Genomic DNA, 21,293 nt, shown 5'->3' on the forward strand with positions numbered 1-21,293 from the left:
ATCATTGCTTACTTTGATTTGGTGTCTGTAAATCCACAGGTTGACTCTGAAGGTACAGTGTACCTGTACTTCTTCTCGGACTGATTGCCAGCTTTTCGTTCTTTCCTTTACAATGATCACTTTGTATTTTCCTGCTAATATGAGAAGCATAACACAAAATTAAAATGAATTTGTTCCCTGCAGTGCAGTAGATGCAGAAGAGCTAAGTGAAGGGGGAAAAAAAGAAGAAGAGATATTTGTGCTTGGTCCTACATACTGCACTTTGTGTTTGCTGAACAGCTCTTGTCAAATCCGGGAACTCACTGATCAGCTGGCACAATGTTGAGGCAACCTCGCTCAATGGGTTCCGATTGACATGTTGGCATGCTAGTACTTGACAAGTTCTACAACAAATCCCTGGCTCCAATACAATGATGTGTCGTGAGAGAGTGTCCCTGGTTTGCTGTAAGAGGACTGCAGGCTGTCCTACCTCCACACTCCAAAAGTCTTGTCAAACACCTGCATAAAAGATTGAAACAGAAAGCCACTCAGTCAACCAATCATAAAGTCAAGCTGCCCAAAGATTGTTGTGAGGAAAAGGCACAAAAGAACACACAAAGCAATGCAATGCTACCATTTCTTGCTACAAGATAAGGCCAACTAGCAACAGTGCTAAGTATTTGAAAATCTTTACAAGGGAATGTACCGCTAGGAGAACGAAGTCAGGAAGCATTTAAATATCAATGCATACATAAACAGAGACTCCAACTCTCCCGTTTCCGACGGGAGATCTCCCGCCGAAAACCCATTTTTGCAAAATCTCCTGTTCTCCCGCTTGAGATGTAATTTCTCCCGCCCTGGCTCTTTGTCTCCCGTTGGAAAGGATTTCTTACTTATTTCTATCGATTATGTTGAAAAAATAAGCCTTCATGATAGTACCAGAGAGCATCTACATGTAGAACCCTGGGAATTTTGCGCTTCGCACACATCAAGTTGGAGTCTCCCGTTTGCTAAGGGTTTCAGGCGGGAGAATCTCCAGATCAGAAGGTGCTTGGGGTTGGAGTCTCTGCATAAACTGCAGTAGTCAAATACTGAGTTATAATGGCTATAAAGGTGTCAAATATTACCTGGGTACTTAATGCCCTATTCTTGGGGACCTCAACTGAACTATGCAAGTCACCTGGGTAGATCTATATATAGTGTACCAATAATCTATCTGAACTTCTGCAAGAACTCATGGGTATTATACAAACAAAAAAACTACCATTCATATGATATGAGACAGATTTGATTAAATAGTCAATTAAAGGAACTATGAGTCACAGTATCCGACTTTACCCAAAGAACTTTAAAAAAAAATGTACCTAACTATGTTTTATTCTAGTCTGTGCATACCCTTAACATTTGCAGATATAAATCATCTCATCTTTCTAATACCTCTATTTGAATTTTAGTCTCCACGTCAGATAAATGATGCAATTGATAAAAGAGTTAATATTTACACTAAACATGTACAGTTCTTGGTCAGCAATGGTCATTCCATTACTACAAAGCACAAGCTTATTAAAGGTGAAAATCATGGTCTTGTATTTGAATCACATTCTTACATAATTTTGGCTATTAAGACAATTTTCAGAGATGTGACTTCGAATGTGTTGGACGAGATGTATACCCAAATATGAAAAAATAAAATCATGAGCACATCGATTACAAATTCTTGCTTAAAAATTCAAATTCACAGAGATACAAAAATGGATATGAGTGTACAAAATGATTCTTCACAATGTGAGTTTTTTCTCCTACTTATGATAATTCTATTCCTCAAATACTTGAAATTGTATCTATATATTCATCTCATATGTTTTCCTTCATTCATACACTGCAAACATTTGTTCTACCCAGTGTAAGTGCAATTACAAAAAAAAAGTTTGAATAATTCAGTCATTTCCAGCAACTCTCAGAAGGGCTACCTCAAATCTGTATAAACCTCAAACTAGAAAGAAGAAAATATGAACCTTTTCTTGCATTGAGCTGAAGAGTCGTATCTTGCCGGACAGTCTGACCTTGAAGTGCCTTCTCCAGAGGTGGCTGCGTTCCATCATCATGGTTCCCACGACAACGTCCCCCTTCATCAGGTCATACCAGTCATCCAGGATGAATACCGCCTGCTTCCAGTGGGTGAGTCTGTTTTGAGGAGGCATCACGGTATAGACAAGTAGACAAATATAAACAAAACATTGTTGAATGAATGAATGCATGAATGAATATATAAATATCAATAAAATAGATACACATTGTAATAGCTACACATTATAGGAATATATAGTGACTAACAGAATGAAACTATCATATTAATGGATAACACATATATCATTACTTAGCACAAATAACTACATAAATAAATAAAAGTAAATTCATAGATAAATATACAACAAGGAAAAGTAGAAATTACGCGGTGCGTAATACATGTCCCCGCCGGAAGTAGCATTTTGTAGCAAAATGTACAATATAGGTCAAAAATCAAGGTCAAAGGTCAAAGAAGTCAAAGGTCAAAATTCTGTGTAGAAGTTTTGAAGCGCTCACCTAGTGCCATCACATAAAGCAAACGGAATCAAAATCGGGTAAGAAATGGCGAAGGAGTAGCATTTTGTAGCAAAATGTACAAAAAATGTAGGTCAAAAATTAAGGTCAAAGGTCAAAGAAGTCAAAGGTCAAAATTCTGTGTAGAAGTTTTGAAGCCCTCACCTAGTGCCATCACATAAAGCAAACAGAATCGAAATCGGGTAAGAAATGGCGAAGGAGTAGCATTTTGTAGCAAAATGTACAATACAGGTCAAAAATCAAGGTCAAAGGTCAAAGAAGTCAAAGGTCAAAATTCTGTGTAGAAGTTTTGAAGCCCTCACCTAGTGCCATCACATAAAGCAAACGGAATCGAAATCGGGTAAGAAATGGCGAAGGAGTAGCATTTTGTAGCAAAATGTACAATACAGGTCAAAAATCAAGGTCAAAGGTCAAAGAAGTCAAAGGTCAAAATTCTGTGTAGAAGTTTTGAAGCCCTCACCTAGTGCCATCACATAAAGCAAACGGAATCGAAATCGGGTTAGAAATGGCGAAGGAGTAGCATTTTGTAGCAAAATATACAATATAGGTCAAAGGTCAAGGTCAAAGGTCACGACTGAAATTCTGTGTAGAAGTTTCAAAGCTCCCATGTAGTGCTATCATATAAAGCAAACAGAATCAAAATTGGCTCATAAATGACAGAGAAGTAGCAATTTGAAGATTTTGATCACACACGGACGCACACACGGACGGACACACGGACACACGGACACACACACGTACGGAGCCCGTTTCATAGTCCCCTGCTCGAACTCGTTCGGCGGGGACAAATGAGTGAATACATAAATAAGCAAATACATACATACATAAAAAAGTTCAATAGAAATGTACCGACTGAAATAAATATAGGTAAGTAATAACATACAATCAAGTATGCAGGACAGGGGAGAGAGAGAGAGAATGATATGATTCACTTACGCAGACTTTGGCCCTGTGTCCAGTACAACATGGTCATCCAGACCATCATCCAGGGAAGCAAAGTCCACAGAGAACCAAGAGCCAAACCCATGGAAGGTTCCGGGTGTAGTCACTCTGAAGCTAAACTCCATCTTAATGGCCTGCACACACAACAGGAATCATTAAAAGGAAAAAACAATAAGAATGCAAATGTCACTTCCACATTCAAAGATAACGCATAGTTGTAATCTATTTCATTTCACAAAAATTCCATACAAAAAGAATAAACTCTGTTGTTGCTCATGGTTTTGTTTCATTTCAATATTGTTTTACTTTGGTATAGTCAGTTCTGTACAAAAACCAAATCCTTTGCTAATGCTACTGAAAAACAACAACAACCAATGCTAAACATTGAATGACTGTAATTCTATCATAAGGGTTTACTGACAAAGTGTCAATTTTCATACACACACACAGATGTACATACACATATACTTGTGTTCATAGAAGTATATACATATGTACGTGTAGGTCAGTAATTTATTTTAGAAGTTCTTGTGCTGGGTTTTTTTTTTTTTTTTTTTTTTTTTGGGGGGGGGGGGGGGTTTGCAAGCTTTTTATGAAGACCCTAAAAAAAAAGAAAAAAAAATAAGTGGCAATATGTCTACTTTGATATATTCAACCTTCACTTGGTAAATGATAAAAATTGCTGCATCTGTTGACTTTCATCATTATCAAAACTGGCAGAACAGTTCCTTATGGCTCACTTCACATTTATTAACATGTTGTGTTGATACACTGTTTATCACATACATGAAAATTCATGAGTACATCACAATTGGAGTGTAAATGAGTGACCCACATCTATAAGCCACTTCTGTTTTGTTGTGTGTCATTTTTTTAATGACAAGGTTACTGACCTCCAGCTGCTGGACAGTCAGCTTGCAGAGGTCAAAGGTGAAGATGACCGCTGGCTCCGATAAGATGTCACCAGGTTCCAGCTTTTCATTGATTAGAGGCTTGCAGAAGTACTCGGATTTGGCAGCTGCTCTGTCATGAAGGCAATGAATGCAGGCAGCGTAAAACATCATTTCTTATTAAAGGAGACCACCGGATGATTTTCAGACTTTTACATATGAACAACTATCAAACTGGTTTCACTGGGTGCAGAGTTTCAGAATTTGTAGTGATTGGGATGCGGAAAGGAGTGTTTTCATAATTCATAACAAATCACAACGAACAAGGATGATGACATGACAGCCTCACAACAAGAATGCATGAGTTGGGGCTCAAGGAAGAAGAACAAAAGAAGAAGGTATGCATAACTTCTACAGACGTGAACTTGTTAAGCATGTGGTATTGTAATGAAATTACATTATTGCCACATTTCTGAAATATGTGAGGCTCCTATGTCATCATCTTTGTTCAGTGTTGTAAATAAATTTGTTTTAGGTTTTCAGAGTATTGATTTCTCTGCTCAAGGACCACAATAAATTCCACAAATTTACACTTGGAGCTGTTGATATATGTACTACAGGATGTGAAATTACGAAGATCATCTGGAATGGCCCTATAACATCAAATGAATGTTACTGACGACATTTGTACATGTGTAAAAGCATCTACAACAAATCTCAGAATTACACTACAGTCGATTCCCATTGCAATGAAGTCCTCAGGACCGGCAGTTTACTTTCGCTATATCAAATTTCATTAAAGCTGAACAGTAAAGGGTATAAAGATGTAGACGATGATTTGAGGACCTGAATTATAACTTCGTTGTAACAATAATTCTGTTACAACCTTATTTGTTACAAGAGCACACTGCACTACAGTTGTGACATTTTTCTCGGGGAATTCCTAATATTCCTTTCAAGGAAACCATGCCATATACTGTAGAAACAAGTATAAACACCACTCTTATCCTTACTGTGCTTTGTTTCCTAATATGCATTCAATATGGAGCTCTTGTTCACCTAGATGTACTCAGTATGTGCACAGATGTCTGGAGACTTATTGCCAATGAATAGGGATTACCTAATCCCCCTAATCCCTATTGCATCACCATAGCCTTCCTGTAGGACTGAGGCACATTGCTACACCTGAGTGAGGCTTCCTTATCTACAACTAAGTTTTGTGTTGCGTGAAGGTCAAGTTTGGATGGATTGTTACTGAACACTGGTGTAAGAACCATGGCAGCTAAAGCTATTAAGCGCTTGGACACGCAAAGGACTACCCATCAGTGATTTATCTAATGTATGATTAAAAGAGAGAGAGAAAAAAACAACACCATGACATTAAATTTGAAGCTAGGATATAAATTATGCACTAGATTTGCAGCAACGTACGAGGCAGACAAGGGATACACAGATAACATAGTTCACATTACAGAGTAAACATCACTGTAGGGCCTACTACATATGAAAATGACAATGTACAAAACTATACTATTACAGAAATTGACACTTCTATTGCCATCATTGTTTTAACAGCAAGAAATTTGATAATGACGGAAAGGAGTATTGAAATATTTTCAAACAGAACTGTAAGAGCATGAGACAAGTCAAACCTTGCAATAGGCAAATAATCACTTTAACCCAAGCCGTGTTCACCTATTGGCACATTTATTGGAAAGCTATTATTTTCAATCAGCAAATCTGGAATCGAGCTGTTTATGAATAGAGATTACCTTAACCCTAATCAGGCTGGGCTTTTTTGGCTACTGTATACGCTATAATTTTCGCGTACATAAATTTTCGCGAATTGCCGCTGTCACACATTTTCGCGAGTGGTTAAATTCGCGATTGGGGGACCAGAGAAAATATGAAGTGGCAAAGAAAGTGTGAATTTTCAACTTACTAGCAAATAAGAATGATACTAGTTATACACTGCATGAAAAAAAACTTACCAAACTCTGCTAACTAGTAAGTTAGAATTCAACATTTTTGAAGTGGTTAAGTCCATCGCGCTAGATTTCTGATGAGTGGTCCCCTTGCGATAATGGATTGGCTCTCTACAGTATTCGTAAGTAGAGGTGGACGTGCTATATGTACGTAAACAAGCTTAGCCAGTACAGTACTAGTATATGGTCTGTTCGGTAAACCATGACATGGTACAATTTACTACTAGTACTGAACTTTTCGTATCATCAAGGCAAGGGATTCATTTTGGAAGGTAATATTTTCGCGTGGTGTTAAATTCGCGAATAGCTCCCGACTCGCGAAATTCGCGAAAATAAAACCCCCGCGAAATATATAGCGTATACAGTATGCTATATCGGGGGGGGGGGGGGGGGGGCTGATTCCGCCCCCCTTCAGATCTCGCCTATGGAACGCGTGATCGCGCCAAAAATCGGCACACGCAACGCCCGCGACATATACTATCAAAATGTATGGTTGCTTTCTACGTAAAATTTTTCTTATATTTAATATTAATTAATTATTGTAATTTATGCATAAAATCAGTTTTGGGCTCTAAATCACTTATTAATGCACTAATTAAGCTAATTTCTTTTTTTAAAATGTTTCTTGTATCATTCTCCTGAGACACAGGATAAAAAAAATCTGTATCGAAATTAGTTTCTTATGTATTTGATTGTTTTTTTAATTTCTTATGTATTTCCTTGTTTTTCGACCTTTTGTTTTTGTTTGTTTTTTGGCCAAAATTTGTCACAGACATTTTTCGAAGCTTTATTATGCTAAAATGAATTAATTTCGTCCATTCTAAGTCAAGATAAGAATTTTTATGTGAATTAATTGAAAAAACACAATTTGCATTGGATTTGTACACATAATCACGTTTTGGAGCAATTTTGGGGTTGACAAATTTTTTTTGAAAGGGCGTCGCGTCAAAATGGTACGCGCGGGTGCAACAATTTTGGTCTCAAAAGTTGCGCGATACTTGAAAGAAAAAAGTCATGAAACATCGCGGCGGGAGCTTATCGCGCTGCGAAGATATTGCGCGAAATGTTGAAGGGGGGGGGTGGATTCCGCCCCCCCAGCCTGATCAGGGTTAAAGGGGATGGCTAGTAAACTGATCAGTGGGAATCAGTGGGAATGCTGGGGGATGATTGTTCCAATCCTTGTGGGATTCATTTAAGAGTACAGTATATATCTATTGTTGTGTGAAAATTTTTTGCTTCAGAATGGTCGCGTAGTCAAGTAATGTGCAGTTCATTGTTTCCAGGTTGGCATGCCTGTACAGTGACGGGGCGATCGTTAACGGCCCGAGGGGCTGTGTTTATTTGATTTTTTTTCACCCTACTAGTAATGATAATAATATAATAATGATAATAAGAACATGGTCTTTTCTTATCCAGGGTAGCCTCTAAGTATTGACACTGTCCTACCAGAGGCCCTGCCAGTATTAATCCAGCAGTAATCCTAGCCTGCAAATACAACATGCAAAGTCTGAGTTGCAATCAAACAATTTATGGCCATATCAAAGGTCTGGCAGATTTTACACTGAAGCTAATTATTCCTTTGTGTCCAGTCTGCTAAATGAAAATTGATTCTAAAAAAATAAAATAGATAAAAATAAGAAAATGAAAAGTAGTCCATTCTATGCTTCTCTCAGTTTTTATGAGGTGAGTTTGAGAGATGGTGACAATGCTTACTTCAGAGATGAGTAGTCCAGGTCACACACTGAATCCCAGAATGCAATGCGCTCCTGCTGCTTGGGGGCTGAGATGGGGGCCAGGGTGAGGTGGGCCTGAGACGGCCACATCCTCCCATCGTCCTTCAGCCACTTGTCCCTGGCAATGATGACCGACTCTATCATGAATTCAAACTAGAGAGTTGAAATTAAAACAAGCATGCTCCCAAGAGGCTGTCAACTAATATGTAGATGAGATGATCGACATAAAGTTCTGATAGCACAGGAAGACAAGGGTGCCCCGATCGAGTTGATCTTCATTAAGGACACACCAGGGAACATTTGTGACCCGCCAAACAAAAGGATGTGAAAGTCGCTGATGGCTGAGCTGAGAAATTCAAGTTTGAAGTCAGATCATCAAAATCAGTCAAAACCATCGGGTTTCTATTTTTGGCATAACCTTTCATGTCTATCAGCTGCCGAAATTTCTAAGCTAAATGATCAAAGGAAAGGTGAGAAATCAGCGTTTTTTGGGAGCCATGATTTTTTTTACTTTCAATGAAACAGAAACGTGTCCAGAGAGTAAAGTTGGATTCAGCGCCGCAGAAAGACTCCGCCCCTAACAACCAAAGAGTGGTCATATTGGTCAGTGTGTGGCATCCTGATTACTGATTGGTTGTGCATAGACCACTGGTGCTAAGCTTGAATGAACATTGTGGAAGCTGCTAGGAGCATGCCTTCTATTGCCAGGAGGTGAAAACTGTCTTACCTCCCCTTGATCATGATTAGGTCGGAAGGAAAACTTTGAGGGCGGTTTTCACGAAATGCTGATTTCCTCGACCACTAGACATGCTCTAATAGAATCATTGCTATCTCCACAACCGAGTACTTTTATAAGTTGTGCTATACATGAAATTAAAGTGGAAGAGTGAGGAAATAATGTCATGCCATTTCATAAAATCGACGTCCCCCTACTTTCGAATCCTTTTGTTGTTTTGAAAACCATGAATAGCATAGATCTGCTGAAATAGAACTGCCGATCAGAAAATAACATGTGCTTCGAAGCATACATCGGTATTTGTTGACTCCAATTAAGATTCTTTGACTGTCAGTGTACTTACATAGAGGTCGGTGATAAATCTGTACACAATTCATTACGGGGTTTTCGAATATACCCGGGTCAGGCTAGTTTTACAACTCTGTGGTATCCCCTTGCTACCAGGTCTTTAATCAAAATCTTTCAACCACTATGTACAATAAGCAGATGGAAAATATATGAAATTTCTTCTCTCATAGTTATATGCAGTAATTGCTCAGTATATTATTCAAAAGCAAACCAGTTGACTTTAACCAAGACTAATATGTTATGGTATAGATATATTGTATGGCTCTCTCTCTTTCTTTCTATGTTACATGTTCAGTGGCGGATCCAGAGGGGGGCGCATCGGGCGCTTCGGGCGCTTGCCCCCTCTTTATTTTTTGCTATTTTATAAACAAAAGAAATAATAAGGAAAAAATGGGGGGCGGCACATGCGCCCTCCTCTAATTCTGTAAAGGCGCCTCCCCTTTACGGAATTCCTGGATCTGCCCCTGCATGTTTATCTATCTTACTATCTTGACAGGCGTATACCTAGACATAAATTTTCATGTTTGAATAGAGAGAAGGAAAGGGTGAGAGTAAGAGAACTAGAATGAACTAGAATGAGCAAGAACGGGGGAGAGATTATCTTTCCATCAGAATCAGAAAGAAGAAAACAAGAAAAAAAAAACATAATGAACTTACAATGAGCAGAGTCCCCATCCACTCTGAGATTATGAGGTCTACTTTTTCGGGAAGCGTCACTCCTTCAACTTTGCCATGGAAGACTTGGATACGATCCGATAAGTGGTTGTGCTCGACGAGGCTCTTTGCTGTCTCCGCAATTTCACTGGCTTCAATAGAATACACCTTTATCAAGAGTCAAAGTGAAGACCAAAAACAAGTGAGATAAGTTTTAAAAAAATAACTGCGTTAAAATCATCTTTCTTTCAGTGAAATATTCCATTTACAACTTGACTTTCATATATTGAGTAAATTTGATGAAATGGAATGGTGGGTGCTTTTTTTATCAAAATCTGACAAAACTGTATAAGTCATGGAAATTCTAATGTTTCTCATATTTTCCAGGAATAGTGGTACTACTAAGTTGACTGGTTTATCAATCACCTGAACACATCTTCACCGAATTCTTCTTGCTAATTATAAAATCAAAAAGAATAGTTTATGGCATTAGCATCAAACTGAGTAATGGTAATACCCTCAATAGCAATAATGAGTGTTAATGAGATACGCCAAAAACAAATTTATATTGCCTAATCTCATTGATGATCATCAATGGATTATATTCTTCTTTGATATCAATGTGAAATTTTGTCATTTTGTATTTCTAAGACTTTCTTATTGTTCACCTGTTTGTTTCATATTACCCTGTGTTTCAAAGTCAAATTGAATATGACACAGAGTTTCACGTCTTGGATAACTGACAAAAACCTTTATAATATAATGATGACAGTCAACAAAATGAGATATAAGAATGGATTAAACATTTTCATATGAACAAAACTGAGAAGTGAAAAATAATTTAATTCAGGGAGTCAAAAGACTGAAAACAGGAATCAATGAGAGAGGACATGACTACACTGTAAAATCTGAGAGGCAATAATGAAGGAATACAAGTGATAAGATGGTAGAGGCCATATGTGGTGGCCGAAAATGATAGGATGTGAAGAAACAGGAAAAGAAAATATACAAGATGCAACATAAAAAGAAAGCACAGATGAAGTGCAGTACATTGAGTATGTATTCACAAGTTCAGGGAAGTATGTGGATTTAGAGAGACAACCAAGAAGAAATAATCTTTCACACGATAAGTGCCAGTTCGGATTACGTACAGAGACTGTTGTGAAAATAAACACAGAAGGGTGCTCAAATATCGCTTGTACACTGCACAGACAAGGAATTACATTGTACCTATGTCTGTGCGCAGAGTACACAGAGGTTGAAAGGGAAGACCGTGATGCTGATCTACAATGAGTGAACATATTAAGCTTTTCCACATTCTCAACAAATATGTACACATGAATCAAAACGGCAAAAGGAATGCAAACTATACATATTTTTTGCTAGAAACTAGGCACTGATTATCATGTTTTATTCTTCTTCTTTTTTTGACTCACCTGCTTTGCTGCTCCATGTTTGGCACACAGCATACTTAGGAAGCCTGTCCCACATCCCACATCTAGGACCACCTGCAAGTGTAAAGCAAGGTTCATGATCATTTCTGATTGCAAATTCTGGTGTAGCAGTCCTTGAACTGCAAGTGTTATTACCCCTAACTTGTTCAGGAAAACTCCTGGGCATATTAAGGAAGATGGCAATGATATCGAAACCAATTACCTACACTGTACATCATAATTTTATTTAATTGGAAATATTGTAATGAAATGATATTAAGACATATTTTCCTGCTAAAATGTATGTCCCAATTATAAACCTTATACCAACGAAATGATTAGTTTAGTAAATGTTCATTCACCTGTCAAAAAAAAAACTTAAATAATGATGGTTACGATTTCATTCCAAATTAAAAACTAAAGTGAAGCAGTTGGATAATAATGTGTGTAAAGAAATGAGGGCCAGTTCTGTCCTTTTTTTTTTAAGTGTATCAGATAATACCCCACTCCTGATGACATACATGTACATTGTACCTCTTGTAGAAATTACACATCAACAAGGAAATGAAAAACTGATTTTAGTAGATCTTCATCATCTACAATATTGTACATACTAAGGAAAATGTTTGATCCCGATATTGGTGAGGCCTTTCTCCCATGGAAAAAAAACATCACTAGTTGTTGAATCTACAAGGCAATGACTGAGGTGGGAAAGTGCAGAATTCAAGGGGTGAAATCATATGATTTTATGAAGGTTGTGAATGTGTGAAATTAAGTACTGCACCCCTCCCCAGGGGCGGATCCAGGAATTCAGCTAAGGGGACGCACCTTTACAAAATTAAAGGGGGGTGCACATGCTCCCCCCTCCCCATTTTTTTTTCCTTTCATTTCTTTTGTTTCCACAAAAAATAAAAAGGGGGCGCGCCCACTGTGCCCCAGTCTGGATCCGCCACTGCCTCACTTAAACAGGATAATAATCAGGCCAAGGAACATTAAATGCTGTGAGGGAAAAGCTGTATCAGCAAACAGTGCAGCAACCACAAACACACTGGAAATAAAACATGTGACTCCATTACTAACATTTCAAACCTTGCAAAACAAAAATATCGCATAAATTTCTGACAAATTTATTTGTCATGGTTTGTCTCTGATACATCTTAAATTCCACAAATAGTTTTCCCCTCTAGCACCTGAATATCAGCGGGTGCATTTGAAGAGTTTGTTCCCAAAAACCGATAAGTCCATATTTGCCAAATGGAGATATTTGCGATTAAAGGTCAAGAAAAATAAAGAGAATAATAAGAAAATTTTTCAAATTCATGAATTTCTTCCGTCGAGATATTTTCATTGCAACTGATTGACAAATTGCCCTACATCAACGTAAATAAGCACTGAATTGATCAGGAGGTTGTAGGTTCGAATCCTGCTCGAGTATGTACGCCCATGATTTTTTATCATGGCTACTACTAAAACACTGATCAATTCAGTGCTTATTTACGTCGATGTAGGGCAATTTGTCAATCAGTTGCAATGAAAATATCTCGACGGAAGAAATTCATGAATTTGAATAACAAAGCAGTACCCGCTGCATGCTATAAGGATTAGAACCAACACTTGCTTTCGGGCGAAAGCTCGGTGGTCTAGTGGAGATGACGCCTGTCCGGTGATCAGGAGGTCGTAGGTTCGAATCCTGCTCGAGTATGTACGCCCATGATTTTTTTATCATGGCTACTACTAAAACACTGATCAATTCAGTGCTTATTTACGTCGATGTAGGGCAATTTGTCAATCAGTTGCAGTGAAAATATCTCGACGGAAGAAATTCATGAATTTGAATAACAAAGCAGTACCCGCTGCATGCTATAAGGATTAGAACCAACACTTGCTTTCGGGCGAAAGCTCGGTGGTCTAGTGGAGATGACGCCTGTCCGGTGATCAGGAGGTCGTAGGTTCGAATCCTGCTCGAGTATGTACGCCCATGATATTTTATCATGGCTACTACTAAAATACTGATCAATTCAGTGCTTATTTACGTCGATGTAGGGCAATTTGTCAATCAGTTGCAAGAAAATTTTTGCTTCTTTTGACCATAACTTCAAAAATGTACCTTTATATGTAGTGACCAATATATCACTTAAAAAGTATTATTTTGTACTTTATGACAGAGACCGTACCCGTACTTCAAAATCTTTAAAAATGGACTTATCGGTTTTTGTGAACAAACTCTTTATTTGACCACTCTCCTAAAGCCATCTGAACCATACCATACCCGTGCCACAGGAACACTCGAACGCTCCTAAAGTGTTAGTACCATATCGAGCTGAACCAAGCTAAAAGTGGACCATTTCCCGATGTGCTCCAAAGGGGTACCAAAAGCTTACCAAAAGTTCACATGTGAAGCATGAACGTATCATGCAAATAGGTAATGTAATGCAAAGAGTTCATTCTCTTTGTTTGGGACATCTGTAAGTAGTTTAAGGGTGCCAGGTGAATGACCCTCCTGCTACAAAAATGTGTGACCCCCTCTAAAAATAACTCATGAGGTACGCTTTCTCAACAGAGCGCTCGAACACTCCAAATCAGGAACAGTTCAGTATGATAAGCTTTGGATCAGTTCACTTTAGAGCACTCGAACGCACCCATTGGATCTTCTTTGCCATAAAACTGAGGGGAGAGAGACAGAGAAAGACAGAAAGAGAGAGAGAGAACTTATCTTACCTTTCCTTCTAAAAATTTCTTGTTTTTGACGATGGCATTAAAGTAGGCCTCATTTCTGGCTGTGTCACTCAGCATCTCCTGTTGCAATTTCTGCAAAAATGAGGAGAATAGTGATAGCAAACAGGTATATATATCTATTTTGTGTGCCTAACAATACAAATTTGTAATACCATTCTTATCATCATACATTTTGTTATCCACATTATAGAGGTCATATAGCCTGTACACAGTACATACCAATCTAAAATACAGTGGCCATATAGAATACAAGCCACAGTAAAGAGTACTATTTTAATATTCAAAACAGTGTGGAATGGAGGTGTATGAAACTCAACTTCCAGTAAGACATAAACTCTACTTTTCAAACCTACTGTTAAGGTTAGAAAGCTTAACCCATTGAGGATGGGTAATTTTGCTACAACATGCAGTTTCCATAGACAATTGCCCGAGTATACTCGGGACTTGTTCTCAACAGGTTACCTACATTTTAGTTTTAATCTAGCTCTGCTTTTTGAGCAAGAGTTCAACTGAACAACAGTGTAAATTTATCATGCATTATCGATGCACTATGGCCTTCTTTACTTGCAAGGAGAATTTTTTTATATCATTGTAAATATGAAGTGAAACCTAATGGCTGTTCCTGCACAATTCTCAATTGTTTTATCTTTTCTTTTTTTAAAGAGTACCTACAAAAATTCAAGTATGTATTTGACCAAGAGAGACGACTCCAATTTCATTTAAAAATAAATGGTAATAATGCAATGAAATGAATCATGTAGCTTTACCAGTGTGCTGTAGCTTCCAAAGTATTCCTCATCTTGCCAGTCAGGCTTGGTGATGGAACTGTGAGGGGGCTTCGTTGTGACGTGATTGGTGGGAATGTAACCAGTTACGCTGCCCTTGCGTGCCCACCACCAGTGCCCAGTCGTCTTGCACAGCACAGACAGCAGCTGTCCGCTCTCAAAACTTAGCTAAAGAGCGAAATGATAAGACACTGAGATTATGCAGACAATAATTTCCCTGGTAGCGCATTGCAATTTGCTATGCATTTTTATATGACTGCTAAACAAAGTTTCTTGTGTGTAGGGTTTTTTTTTTTTTTTTTTGCATGGAACTGTACAGAACTTTGTTAAAAATACTTTTTCAATGATCAAAACTGCTAATCAAATTTGAGAGGTAAAATAATTCCCTGCTATGACAGGGATAATGATTAAGAGCAAAACAAGAAAGAAATGCAAGAGTCACTATCCAAGAGCAGTTTTTTTTTTCATTTTTTGGGGTGTTTTTTTTTTCCATTTGGAGCACATCAAAGCAATTCTGTCACCTTAGGTACGTAAAGCTGCTCATCCTGGGCAAATGTGATTAGCATAACTTAGTTCAATTCAATTCAATTTAATTCAATAAAGGTTTATTCACAATAAAACAAGAACATGCAGCTCAAGAGCTGAAATTTTTCATTTTACAAAACACATTCTTTTATGACATTTAAAAAAATACAAGTATGACAAAAAACACTGTATAAGTCGTGAAAAATATTGAACAGTGTTAAATAAAAATAATTACAAGCCATAGCAGACCACCTATTTAAATAATCTTATAAAACTATAAAACATGGACTGATTGGGTTTCTAAAACATATAATTGAGTTTCAAAAACTATTTAACATAAAATATTATAAATATACACCACAAAACAGATCATTATATAAATTAACACTAGAAATATAGCTCTTCAAGCCATTCATCCTGGGCGAATGTAAATAATATTAAATAAATGAACATAAATCAGTTTGTAGCAAGACAGACAGTATACTTGGGTGACCCGCACCTCGTCATAGTTAATGTTTGCCCATAATTGAATCACATTTGGCCACTGAAATTCTTTGAAATCCAACTCACATACAGGACAAATGCTGAAAATTCCAATGGAATCACAAGTTCACTGATCGATATTCAAAATTTGCAGCTATCGTCGTCAAAGGCGAACGATGCGAAAAAGTTACGCGCTAAGGAAGGGGCCCGCAACTCGTCACCCGCTCTCCCATAGACTTAGCACGTAAAAGACGTGTGCGATGACCGTGATGTTCCCATAGACATACACGTAAAAGATGCGTGACGTGCGGGTGACATATAACACGTATTCCTATAGCTCTATTAAAATTTCAGATTTTCGCGAAAAACTGTTCGGTTTTCACCACAATTTGCTTGGTTGTGGTAGTCCTGCCAAGTTTCAAGCGTCCAGAACACAGTCTCGGGCATACATTTTTGTTCAGTGCGCTCAAAACGATTTTAAGCGGGGTGACGGTATTCGGGCCCCTGACGAGGTGCGGGCACCTGGCTATACCAGTATTCAGCTAAAAAGCCAAGGCCATGGTCCATGGAGCCCATGACATGGCCATGAGGGGATGCTAGTTTTGGATGGGATGGGGCTTCAGGTTTCCAAATTTTTTGTGATATGATGAGAAGCCTCTTATGCTAGTTCGCTAACCAATGCTACGAATGTGTCTCCGAAGTTTGTGTCTCCTAAGTTGGGTACAACAACGATTTCGTCAGGTTATTTTATGGCTAAAGCGCCAGGACCATAAACACTACACACACTGTTACGTGTGGGACTGAACAATAAATGACAACAAACCTGCGTGTCGTCCTTGGCAGAAAAATCGGCAAGAGCAGTAACGATCTCCAAAACATCACTATCATCAATCTCACTACATTTCCCATTACCACTTGCCGGTACGTCTCCATTACTATCGATATTAATCGAGTTTATACTGACAAGACTTGCTTCGTCTTCGACTTCGTCGCCCATTTCCTTCCAATCACTGCTAGCAAAAGATGCGAATTTTGGATGGATAGCGCGCGCATGCAGCCTGCATGCTAGCGCCTCGCGCCTCTATCAATCTCAATCGAGCTTCCAGTATCATACGCCCCTCAACCTCCAGGTATAAAGTGTACTCTTTCGTCCGACCGATCCACGCCACTCCACCTCCACCACAATTCCCGAGAGGGTAATCGGTTGGTGGCGTCGCAGCGGCCAGCAGGTCTCGCTAGCTCTATTTCCGCAATTGCGCAATCGTTTGATTTCACCACCACCCCCCCCCCGCAATCTTTATTCCAAAGGAACGATGAAAATCTATATTCCATTTGTAGACATACGATTATACTGTTCATGGAAAATCCGAAAAAAAATATAGACATAAAGTATTATAAAACATATTAGGCCTACTGCACGACAAACAGAAAATTTTACTGATAAAAAGTTTTTTTAGTGTGAACAATAAAAGCCGACTCATGTTTTTTTATAAGATAGGCTTGCAAGTCAACAACAACAGCAACAACAACAACAACAACAACAACAACAAGAAGAAACATGCGGATTTCAAAAACCACATGCAATTTAACGAGGTCTTTGGACTGTCAAACATACCCTGGCTGTTTTAGCCAGTGCATAATTTTTGTCATTGTCACTTTTGTCACGCATTACTTCATCACAATCATTCATTGCTTTGCAGCCTCTTGAAACAAATCAAAGTTTCCTACCCACGCACACCACGTGGGAGATACCTGGGAGGTATCTGGGTTTTACTGGTAGTACCAATTTCACAATTATTGTTATAGGAGCTGTATCGGTAGGCCTTAATAGTCTTTTTCACCTGTGCACAAGTAATGTCTTAACAAAATGATATAACAAGGTAAACGACCCAGAATAAAAAAGCGTGTTAAGCAATTAAAAGCAGATTTTAATTGATTTACAATTTCACTTATTTATGGTGAAGAATCGCTAATTAGCATCTTGGACAGTGTGTTAGGTGTCTCCAGATCTAAAACAAGAGAGGCGAATCTCTTTTAAGTATTATAAGCCTATAGGCTATAGTGAGCAAGTATAATCATTCTTCATGAATAAAGTTCTTCGAGAGTATAGAAACTGATAACTTACTGGCTTATATTACACTAAAAAATACAGTACCTTCCGTCATGATTGCGATGTCGTTTTTGGAGTCTTTATTATTATCATTTTTCCCTAAAGGTGAATTACATCAGTTCAGTAGTAATGTTCACCCTTGATGTTCACTGATAACATTCGGATAGTTACAAAAATCTGGCAACATGACTGCCCCGACGGATTGTTAAGTGGGTTTTTTTTTTTTTGGCTCGGATTTTAACTTTTTAGGAGAAACTAGTAATGTTAGAAACCCCTTTTAATAAGAAATGAAATGAAATGAAATATCAAAGATTATACAATTTATTCTGAGAGGAATTGGTCAAAGTGGTCAATAAAAGGTGCAATGAGTCCCATCAGAGTTAGGACCTATTTCAGCCATTTCAAAACTAGTTTTTATCCAATAAACTTTGAATTCCTCTTAGAATCGTATGTTCTTTTATATTTCATAAGAGGTTTCTTATACAGAAACGACGGAAACCTAAAGCCGCATCTATTCCATTTGAAGCATATGGGTGCGAGGAGGTAGGGTCCGTCCGGAGGCGGATGAAAGACCGGAGAGCGGTCGCGTTTTTATGAGGTACGAGCACAGAACTCTGTGGGTTACGAGTATCGTTCTTGCATGGCGCCATCTATTGGCTGACATTGCTAAGCGATGCTTTTTCGCGCGGCTTGAGTGAAATGCGAATGCGTTCTGTGCACTTAACCCGCGCCGTCGCGTCGCCGTGCGTGGCTCGCGCTCGTGGTATATGGTGTGGATCATAACGCTAGTGTTAGCTCTGTTGCACGCTCTAGCTATGCTGTTGCTAGCTAGCTGTGCATGACGTGCGTGCATTCGTATTTAACACGTCTTGATCTACGATATGTGGGGTGATCTTCCGACTTCAGAAGTCGATTAATAACAGGACTGATATTGCTGCGTAGCATGCATGCTTTCAAAATGACTCTGTGACGTCGGAAATCATGAATTTATTGTGTGTCTACTCTACCGCCGCAACCAAGCCCCAAGGTCTCTAACGAGCCGGAGCCGGAGTATTGAATGAGCAGCTGGTTTTGGATCATACGGTGGTGCGTATAGCTATATAGGGCCTGCGATATTGTGTATATGTGGTGAATGAGCAAATCTTTGAAACCTGAGTCTGCAGAGCTATGAGACTCCAACCCAAAGCACCTTCTGATCTGGAGATTCTCCCGCCTGACGCCCCTAGCAAACGGGAGATTCCAAGTTGATGTGTGCAAAGCGTGAAATTCCCAGGATTCTAGATGCTCTCTGGTGCTATCTAAGGCTTATTTTTTCAACATACAATTAGGAGCAATAAGTAAGAAATCCTTTCCAACGGGAGACACAGAGCCAGGGCGGGAGAAATTAAATCATAAGCGGGAGAACGGGAGATTTTGCAAAAACGGGTTTTCGGCGGGAGATCTCCCGTCGAAAACGGGAGAGTTGGAGTCTCTGAGTCTGTCAGAGTAGGATCTAACACCAAGTGAGCACGTTTTTCAGCGGGGAAATACAGTGTACCGCGATATCTGAATCTCTGAATGAAATCCGGACATCACTGGTTACATCGCTTTATCACCCAAGAGTTGTTGTTGCATTGTCATTCGCATTGGCATTGACATGCGACGTATAAATTTACACTAACTGTTACAATTAGCAGGGATTAGTTAGATCCAACGTCTAACGACATAACGTTAGAAGTAACACTGTTAGAAGTACTAACACTGTTAGAGCCCCTATTCATGAGCCTGGGGTCCGACTCCGAGTAGAATATGTGCTTTGAACTTGACAGTTGTTGTTTTCAGTTGTGTTTTGAAAGCTAACTGTTAGTTGAGATTGTCTGAGATTGTCTAGAATCTAACCAGTTACTGTATTACAAGTGGATATTTATCTGACATTGGGACATGGAAGGAAGTATGGTCAACCCTCCGTTTAGACCCTTTGGCCTCCATATGGTCAGCCCTACATCTAAATGGAGTCCTGACCATACATCTCATGTCCCAACGTCAGATAAGAAGCCCACCGTGAAGAGACAGATCCCATCAGTCTAAGTCTCCTCATGCGTGAAGGCTGGGATGTGTGTTTCACAAAGGTACCGGTAGATCTAGTCATTTTTCATAGGATAGGATATGGAAAGCACTCGGCAGCTTTCTGGTGGAGTCCCTTTTGCCATACACAAAAGAGACAGCCTGCTAATTTTCCTTCTGTTTTATAACTAAAGGGGGGAGGGGCAATCCAGGGAGGTTATGTACATGATCTTAAGTTAAAGGACAAGTTCACCTTCATAGACATGTGGGTTGAGTGAATGCAGCAATATTAGTAGAACACATCAGTAAGAGTTTGAGCAAAATCGAACAATCCGTTAAAAAGTTATGCATTTTTGAAGTTTCTGCTCAGTCACGGCTGGATGAAAAGACTACTATAGCTTGTGATGTCACATGAGTACAACAATATATAAAGAAAGAAAAAAGAAAATTCAACATATTTCCATTTTTTCGCATAACAAAAGAACGCTCGACTTCTCTCTTTCAGAAGGCAGGAGGAATAATATTACCCTTAGCATACGTCAATAGCAAGTCGAAGAAATGTGCACTTTATTCAAAAAGTAAAGTTTTGTGAAATTCTCTTTTTATTTTCCTTATATAGTTGTATGCATGTGACATCATACACTGTAGTAGTCTTCTCTTCCAGCAGTGACTGCTCAGATACTTAAAATATTCGTAACTTTTGAACGGATTGTCCAAATTTCCTCAAACTTTCATTGATGTGTTCTACTAATATTGCTGCATTCTCTCAATCCTTAAATGTATATGAAGGTGGACTTGTCCTTTAATCAGATTGTCATGTGGTAGTTGTGGTAGATGAAACATGCTGCTCACCTCTGAACCAATGTTTCAAGCTTTAATACTACTAGCTATGACTGGAGGTTGGATTGGTGCATGCAGGTCCCATATGGATACAGCGTATTCCAGCTCTGTCTTTATATTTTTTGAGATTAGAACGTAGGTATAGAAAAATATGCAGCTGCAACTTGTCCTGTACTGTGCTCAACACGTTTTTGGTTCAGTGTCTAGCCCTCCACCAGGTCTACGTTGTTATGCTACTCAAAGTCAAATGCCATCGTTAAATTGTAAAACTTTGTCATCTCAACAATGTTCGTTCATGTTTATCTATTCATTCTATGTAACGAAATGTATAGTCTACTTGTATACAGTAGATAAGTCTTTACCCCAGCCAATTAATCACTATTGTAAAAGATAGGGTCTTGCTTTCAGCATTGCCATACAATGTATGATATCAATGTCATTCCTGTTTTAATAGGGAGAAGCAGATCAAA

At 38.7% G+C, this 21,293-nt stretch overlaps 1 protein-coding gene across 1 annotated transcript; it reads right to left on the reverse strand.

The window, feature by feature from the left end:
• Positions 1-465: 465 nt before the first annotated feature.
• Positions 466-16,827, reverse strand: LOC139744066 (protein arginine N-methyltransferase 2-like). Its single transcript, XM_071654520.1, has 10 exons — positions 16,654-16,827; positions 14,805-14,990; positions 14,020-14,109; positions 11,305-11,376; positions 9,872-10,036; positions 8,111-8,283; positions 4,416-4,545; positions 3,517-3,656; positions 1,995-2,163; positions 466-498 (listed from the first exon to the last, which is right to left on the reverse strand). Exons 1-10 carry the CDS (start codon positions 16,825-16,827, stop codon positions 466-468), a joined length of 1,332 nt encoding a protein of 443 aa, XP_071510621.1.
• Positions 16,828-21,293: the final 4,466 nt, after the last annotated feature.

The sequence above is a fragment of the Diadema antillarum genome, unplaced genomic scaffold (assembly GCF_040938485.1).
Source record: "Diadema antillarum isolate AM-2024a unplaced genomic scaffold, OU_Dant_1.0 seq00001133_RagTag, whole genome shotgun sequence".
In the NCBI taxonomy this organism is placed as follows: Eukaryota; Metazoa; Echinodermata; class Echinoidea; order Diadematoida; family Diadematidae; genus Diadema; species Diadema antillarum.